General features: G+C 34.7%; 1 protein-coding gene across 1 annotated transcript; it reads right to left on the reverse strand.

Annotated features, from left to right (window-relative positions):
* Positions 1 to 3987: 3987 nt before the first annotated feature.
* LOC148272774 (hemocyte protein-glutamine gamma-glutamyltransferase-like) lies at positions 3988 to 9008 on the reverse strand. Its single transcript, XM_088239584.1, has 10 exons — positions 8895 to 9008; positions 7676 to 8314; positions 6835 to 7568; positions 6548 to 6740; positions 6280 to 6468; positions 5977 to 6196; positions 5602 to 5866; positions 5236 to 5520; positions 5029 to 5154; positions 3988 to 4940 (listed from the first exon to the last, which is right to left on the reverse strand). Exons 1-10 carry the CDS (start codon positions 8917 to 8919, stop codon positions 4788 to 4790), a joined length of 2829 nt encoding a protein of 942 aa, XP_088095710.1. The 5' UTR covers positions 8920 to 9008; the 3' UTR covers positions 3988 to 4787.

A 9008-nucleotide genomic window follows, 5' to 3' on the forward strand; every position in this document is an offset into this window, starting at 1 on the left:
ATATTTCATTAATAAAAGGGGAATCACGTGACTCATATTCGTAATATTGCACTATGACACTTTGATATTACCTACGCAAATTTGAATCAAAGTTCATCAGCCGTTTTATCGCAAAAATAAACCGCAAGTTGATGTCCTTGCAGTTTATGTATTGACTGTTTTTTAATTACTGTCAAATTCCGTCTATTCTGTGTAATTCTATAATTAAATATATCGCTAGCCCAAAGCAACAGTGAGATATCTCCGAAGAGCATATTCTGAGATAATCGGACTTTGAGGAATGCAAAGGGTCTGACTAAATTGAATTATTTGAATTAGATTATGAATTCCATATTTCCACATAGATAAACTATCTAACATCAATATTTTATTATTTGAAAACATTTATTTATGTACATATCTGCATGTGTATGTCAAAATTTAAAAAATCGGGTTTATCTCGTTTTAAACGTAAGTACGCGACCTAGAACAGGTGGTAATATCTTAATTCCTAAATTAAAAACAACTACTGCACAACATCATTATACTTACAGAGGAATATTTTTCTTTAATGAAATGAACAAAGATAATAAAAAGTACAGTCAGGAATACAATATATTTAAGAAAGAAGTAAAAAATTACGTCTATAGTTCTTCTTTATGTAACACTGAAAACATCGTTAATATCTTTTTTGTAATTTATTTATGTTATTCTAAAAGTATTATTGAAAATAAAATAATCTATTGTAAGACGTCACTCCCCATTATGTACACAAGAATTGTTTATTTCTTTTACATAATGGGAAACCTTAATGTAAATATATGTATTTGATTAATGTTAAAAAGTATATTTAGTTATAATATTGTATTTTAATTTGTTATTAACAAATAAAAATAAATAAAAAATCTCAATGTTGCTTTGGCCTAGCGATATATGCAAGTGGAATTGTATCGCCAATATCTAGAGACTGTATGTTTTTTTTAATTATTGTGTTTGTTAATTTACCTAATACAAATAAATAAATAAATAAATTTATGTTATACGGAAAGTAATTCCACCAGTTTTTTTAGGGTCGATAAAATATAATACAGTAAAAATATTTTTTGTATATACTCTTATCTAATTGTCCTTGTAGTTTTTCGAATTAAATATGTTTTTTTGCTAGTAAAGAATAGAAACATTTTATTTTATAAAACTATTGGTATTGTTACAATTTATTTTATTCGCTTAAAAATCACAAACTTAAAAAAAAAATCGAATAATGTTTCATCGGTAGGTTTCGTAGTTTCAGGTTTCAGGTACTAAATGGAAAATATGGCAACGCTTAATTCGAAGGACTAATAAATATTTTTATTCAAGACGTTCCTAATATTAAAATTCACGACGCCTTTTGTTTTCTAGAAAATGGCAGAAAATAAACGGTTATCTTAATAATTAAATTTATATGAATCAGGAATTAAACCAATGACCTAAGATATCGCGCCACCCGAAAGATTAGGGAAATAATAAAATATTTAAAGTGATATTTTATCCCAAAATCTTTTATGTTCAATTTCTAACATCTTCATGGAAAAATAATATGAAATTCACAACATTTCCAATAAAACGTCATTCAGAAATAAATAGTATAAAATATCTTAAAGAAATGTATTAAGCTATTTCTAGAATTAAAACTACGGAAGCCTTGTGGTATAATTTTTGCATATTCTCTGTCATTGTTTAAACATCTTTCACTAATGTGATAAAACATACTTCAAACATATGTTTACATTCCTAATTTTTATTCCTAGTTTCTCTTACAATACTTAAAATCATATTTTAAAAAATGTTCTTAATATACACTTGTTATTATTATATAAAATGTGATGCAATCAATTTGAAGCTGAAATTAGTTCTTAAGATGTTATGAATTAAAATCACGCATTAATAAATAGGTAGGTACGTGCCTTTCGATTGTGCAGTTTTAAAAATATATATATAATACTCGCAGAGGTCTCTCCCCAAATAGGTACGAGGGTTAAGCTCTGAACGGGGAACAGGGCCCGTATTACAATTAGGGTTGCCAGATTTCCGGTTTCTGACCGGACAGCACGGTTTTTTTCAAGTCTGTCCGGTCAACAAAATCTTGATAAACCAGACAAAAGATAGTTCGGTTTTGAAAAACTACTGTAATTTTTGTCACTTGCGCTGAAAAAAAACCCGGCGCGGCGTGGAAAATAAATGACAAACATTTCGGAATGAAAGTCCATATGGCATTAAGAATAGGCTATCTTTCAGATCATCAAATACATAAATTTACTAAAAATGCTCTAAATGTTTATCAAAGAACACTGGCTTATATAGAGAAGTGGTATAACTTTGAAAATACAATGTTAAGACTTTTAGTTGTTTGGATCTCAAACGCGGAAGATTGCCTACGCTAGATCAATTGGTTGTTTTATGGTCATTATCTCCATGGCAGCAGCAAACTCTTCCTGAAAATATTTATGAAAAACTGGCTGCACTTGAAACTTGAAAGTGTTTTTCCTTCACTTGAAGCCGAAAGCACCTCCATTAAAATGTGGTGCAATTTTTTTAATAAAGAAGCAGCACCGAAGTTGTTGAAAATCGTACAATACGTATGTAGCATTCCCATATCAATTGCTTGTGTAGAAAAAATATTCAGCGTGATGAAGAATTTATGGTCACATGAAAGAAATCGTCTGGCCGTAAACAATGTTAGAAGTGAATTGTGCATTTTTTTCAATATTAATGCAAGTTGCACTGAATTTAGAGATGCAATCTTGGGCAATAAAATTTTATTAAAAGCAGTGGTATCGAATGCAAAATACATTAAAAAATAGATTTATATATTTAGATTGCTTTTGTGTAGTTTGTTTTTTTTGTGTTGTTATCAAATAATATTTTTTTAAATCTTGTCCGGTTTTTTTTTCAACCCACCCTAATTACAATGGGATTTTTTTTAGTAAGTCCGTTCGTGTCTCATATACTCAGTCTAAAGCAATCAAAATTCTATTTTGCTCTCGTTCCCGCTACATACGATCTTCGAAACGAATCTTAAACTGTAGAAAAAAATATTAACAAAATTTTACCTACATATTTACAACTCTAAACCTAAAAGCGCCCAAAAGCGATAAAAGTTTAAGCATGTGTTGCGGTAAGTATTTACATTTTAATTCGATTACTCGCACTCATGCTTGATCAGTATTTTCTCTGCTACATTATGCGTTATTACGCTAGACTTGTCGATGCCCAATATGTACCACTTACCATATAAAGCAAGAAGCATTGAGGTCAGGTAAAGAATACTCTCTGAAGATCCACAAAACACTGTCATGCACTGATGCACGTTGGGTCAAATCATTACAAGTTAACTCATGTCTGGCAGATAAGAGTTGGCTCTCATTAGTGTTGATATATAAATTAAATCGTCCGATTGAGTTGAACTACAGTATATACCAATAACAAATATATTTTTTTTAGTTTATGATAAAAACACGCAATGCACTAAGCTTAAATACTGTGCAAAAAAGACAACTGCATGTTAGACTGATTATGATTATGCCTAACTAAAATCGAGAAAACCGAGGTCTCATCGATTTTCTGTCCCCCAAAACTGAACCGATTTCGATTTAAGAAAGAGGATTTAATATTATTATGGAAATAAAAGAGTTTATACTTAAATTATTTTAATTTAAACTCTTTTATAAGTATAAACACTTTTATTTCCATGATTATATAAAATCATGATTTACAACTCCTGCTTGCACTTGTATATAGAAATTTGTTTAGTCTCCCACCAGTCTGACGATGTCGGTCACGACGAAACCCGGTCACTGGTAAACATTTATAAATAAAAGTGGAATAAAACTTTATACCTAGGTATGTTTATTATTATAATTAAAATGCAGTTCCACCAAAAAATGTCAGTAGAAAAACTCAATCTAATAAGAAAAAAGCATTTTCAATGATTCAATCGAAGAAGAAGTAATTTAGTGAAACAATATATCGAGGTAGCAAAAAAGAAATGCATTTATTGATTGTTTTTAGGATCACAAACACATAACAAAGTGCATATACATATGTAAATATTAAAAAATGTATATTAAAAAATACAATGTTATATACCATGACACTCAACGTATGTAAAAAAAAAAGTAAATATTATACATAAAAAAATACCATTTGTGTAATATTTGGTAAAAATACTATCGGTATGGCACAAATATTCAAGGGGATAAAATTAAAATTAAAATATTAAAATATTCGGTTAAATAGATATTGTTATCAATTATTATTGTACATATATAAAAAGTATTAACAAAAACCTTTGGTATAATTCTTGCGTATGATGTGCTATTTTTTATTACTCTCACATTGGTAACCGTGCAAATTTTTGTACTTCGCTGTGCAATTTTTTATCATGCATTAAAAAAACAAAAAAAAATCTTAAAAGTTCCAATTAATCGATTCCTTTTAACATGGCTTAGTCGTTGCACATAACTTTACATTCCTACTCGATTCCAATAAAAATATTTTTACTCGGATGGTTTTTTCCTTTCTTTGAATATTCTATTCTATTAAAAAATAGTCATGCGTACTGATATGAGCACTTGTTGGAAAGAATATACCAAAATGTAAATTCGTATTTTGGGGTTTGATCGAAAATATTTCAGTTTTTCGGTTGAGATTGAAAACAAACAATAGTTGTTTCTTGTTCCGCGTGTTATGTTAAACTTGATAATTAAATTGGAATCGTTCATCGATAGCTGTGATAGGTCGGTAATCTGAGAGGTCTTCCGTAAGTTCTAACCACGCACGTTGACGGTGGTAGATCCATTGATCTCATCTAGTTGGCGCGAAGAAAATGAGGCGACTATCTTGCGCTCACCATTACGTCTTGGCAGGAACTTGTCACTGTACGTAACAAACTCACCAGGCTTGACATCGCGGTAACGGATCTAAAGACAAAATAGCGTGTTAGAAAAGATTGAAGAGTTTTTATACTTTTTCATTACATCAGTTAACTTCTTTATTGAAACTGCTTACCTGTCTTGGTCGTTGAAGTCCAGGTCCTTCAAATGTAAAGAAGCAATCTGTGAGAGCTGTGGTCAACGGGTTCTGGAAGCTGAAAGTGACGTGGCATTCTTGATTCACGCAAGGTTGGCCGCGTACCTATTGAAAAGCAAAAAAGTATTATTATAATTTATTAAACTCTCCGCTGAAATAGGTTTAATTATTTTCTGTTTATTTTACCTGGACTTGCATCCTCGGTTTGTGCAGTGGGAAGTCGTCTTCCTCGGACCAAGTCTGACGTGTCTGTTTCACGAAAGCCATGGCGTAGATCTTGATATGAGAGTGGTCTACCAACTTATCCATGTAATCCTGGGGAGTGACATGGACCTTGAGGACCTCACGCTGACCAGCTCTGATAACAAAGTCACCCTGGACTCGCTTTAGACGCGAGGCAATGGCGCCAGTGTAATAGCTGGAATTTGCTGTCAACACAGCGCTAATGGTGCGTTCCTCGTGAGATTTGTTCTGAAAATTAAGAATGTAATTCAGCTACTGAAGCATACAAAGATATTTGAGTTGTTTAAAAAAAGGGTACGTTCAACATACGTGAATATTGACAATAACGTCAAACGGCTGTCCAAATGGTATCATGTCAATATCAACCAGATCAAAGAATACGTCTTCCATTTCCCTGTTCGGGAACTCGTAATATTGTTGAGCACGATTGAACCCTCGGCAGGCATTGAATACTGAAAGCCTTTCAGTGGCCAAGTTATCGGTTATCTTGTACTCGTGGGTAATTTCCAACATGTCACTATCACCTTCATCATCATCCCTATTAGGGTTCTTAGTTACCAGTTTCCGTCCAACACTGTAAAATATACGTAGCAATATTAAAATAATTTGTGAATTTCGAAAATTATTTACGATAATGTGCCGAAAACGAAATAAAATTATTTAAAAAAAAAAAAAATAACGTACAAGTATTGATTTGTGGACATTCTTGAAAAGCCCCATTCGGAGTTCTCATCTTCTTGGAAGTGACACATATCAGCATTCACCTCAGAATACACGAATGGTGTATCATATTGGAAGCCTACTTCTCCTCGGCGAACCGCTTCTAAACTAGCGGGACCACAGCGGTATACACTCTCAGATTCTTCTTGAGGAGTGGCGTCAATAATCTGCCATCCTCCGTATCCTAAAATTTACAAAACCGTATAAAATCTATTCGTTAAACTATAAATTGTCAAATATTCATTTAAAACCATAAAAAGCACGTACCTTGGGGCAAATCTGGTCTGGACATCCAAACATCATTCCAGACATGGAAGTTCCAGCAGGAATCGAAACAATCATCATCTGGACCATTTGGAATCTCATTACCTTCTTTGTCGAAATATTTATCGACGGTCATGCTTCGGTTGGTATCATGAGCTGACACGTAATTTGTTACCGACCGACAAGGGATTCCTATTTTTAAAAAACAATAAATTAGTTTTAAAAATATTATAAATAATGGAGAATTCATGATACATGTATTAATGATTACCCAAAGCGCGGCAAATAGAAACCACCACAGCGGAGAATACCCAACATTGTCCATATTCTACTGGACGACCTCCATCGCTCAAATAACGCTCCATGATGGCAACACTACCAGTCCAGGCATGAGGAGCAACTCCCTCTTTGTATTCATTATCCCACCGACCAACCATCAGACCTTCATCGTCATTAGCATTTACCTAAATTTAAACAACAATACATTGATTTCACATGTTCATATGTTGACAGATGATAATAAATACTGCAAAATTTATTAAAATCTCATATTCTCACCATTGCAGAAATCGCTCGAACAACTTGCACAGGGTTGCCTCTATCAGCATGAGATATGCCACAACGCTCAAGTAAATACATGCAAGCTGGGAGGATGACATCGTCATATTGTCCATAAATCCAACGTCGACCTTTCGGTTGCCTGTAGGATCCGTACCAAACCTTTCCCGTATCGTTCATGATGTACTCTTTACGCAATGCCTCATTATCCATGTAGACGGGATCCTCGCGGCACCATGGGTTGAACAAGATATAGATATCTTCTTCGCACTTATAGTCGTAGCGGTTATCTCGCTGTCCTTGCCTGTTAGTCTGGACCCAGCAATGCCACAAGCCCACCTGAGCAGAGGCCGGAATATGCACTTGGAATGTAACGGTATTCGCATCTTGGCGCTGAATGCTAATCTCCCAACGGTCCATTTCATGAGTCATCGCAGACAAATTCTGCATCGAGCCATGACGAGATCCGTAAGGTCTGCTATGCTGCACGCTTCCTATTCGCTCCATTCGGTCCATGGGCCCATGTGGACTAAGAGGACTGTGCTGCTGAATAGGCTCGTTCGAAAAGGATCCCCTACGCATGGCGTATCCAGGAACGTTGGTACTTTGCATTCCTGAGAGCCCTGACATTCCTTGAACGGGCATATCTCGGCTGTGTTGGAGACTTCCGTGTTGACTAGACCAGTTGACGGGTAATACCACCCGAGTTCCCTTGGTAACAGACGGCTTAGGTCCTAAAAAGTTATCAGATTAATGCTATAATTTATTTAATGCGGTATGCGCTGATTCATATTGTTTAAGTACTCATGAAAATCAATATGATATTAAATTTCATTCTTACCAAAACCGAAAACAATTCGGATAATATCTTGCTGCTTATCCCAAGTGCGATCGAAACGAACGGCGAAGAAGAAATTCTGCCCTCGGCGCACGACAGGAGTGGGTAAAACGGTATCATTGACCAGCTCGTATTGGTCAGTGTGGTGGTCCTTGGAGTTATCCCTAGCGTAAAATTCCGTGAGCTCGACCTTCAGTGGCTGCTGAGAATAATAACTCTGCGGCTGAGCCTCGAAGTTCTCCTGGCGACGGCGACGCTCGTTCTGGTCCGCCATGCGAGAGATCATGTTGTGGGAGAACTGGGTGTTGGGGCTGTTGCGAGTGGAGAAGTTGAGGCGGTGATTAGCTCCGGCGGAACGAGAGCGGCCAGGACGGGGCTGGGCCGTGGGGCCGGGGCGCTGGTTAGGGGGCCTTCTGCTCAGGCCGGGGCGGTGCTGGAAGCTGGAGACGTTGTACGCCCCCGACATGCCCGGAGTATAGTTGGAGGCCATGCCGCCGATGTTGAGGTTCTGCATGTCCCCCCGGAGGCATCCCATACCGGACATGCTGGATACGCCGGCCAGTCCACTCATTCCAGTCATGCTAGATGTCATGCTTGAGGACATACGGTCCATTCGAGTAGAAGGTTGAGTCATTTCTAAACCTTAAATATAATTATTTTGTATTACCAATAATTTCATCAAAAATAAAAAATTTATAATTTTCTTTTGAAAAAGAAATTAAAATAAAGAAGAGAGCAATGAATATAGTTATCGAAATGTAAATGTTAAATTTTAGCCAAGGGAATATACATATTTTTGTGGAATCTTTTGAAATGCATTTTTAAAAAAAGCACTAGTGAAATATTATTTTATGGAAACACTCGTAGTTTTATTTATTTATCTTTCAAAAATAGTATATAATATATAGAAACCCTCCCATATTGATTCGATGGTTTCATTTTCATATTTTCCCAGTTTGAATTTCAGTCTAACATTTTTCTTAAATGCCGTAATATCACAACTTTTAATGATCATAATCCAATCATTATATGTTTAAATTTAATGAATACCATTTATATTTAATAACCAACAATTTTTGTTCAACTAATTTAGCATAAGATATTTCTTTTTTTTAATTTCTAAATTATTTCACTTCAATTTCACATTACTTCGAAATAAATCGAAATTCAATTCGATTAATTCATTCGAGTATTAAAAATGTATACATGTATTTTAACTTACGAGTAGAATGCACTGCCGTCGACATATAAACTGATTTTAATAAAAGGTTGGATTTGAGAATGAGCTACTCAGGAGAGTGTAGTTACTCTGGTCTGCTGTTGCCAGAGTAGACTA

The sequence above is a fragment of the Micrasema longulum genome, unplaced genomic scaffold (genome assembly GCF_059751315.1).
Source record: "Micrasema longulum isolate JH-2025_06_02 unplaced genomic scaffold, ASM5975131v1 h1tg002193l, whole genome shotgun sequence".
NCBI lineage: Eukaryota > Metazoa > Arthropoda > Insecta > Trichoptera > Brachycentridae > Micrasema > Micrasema longulum.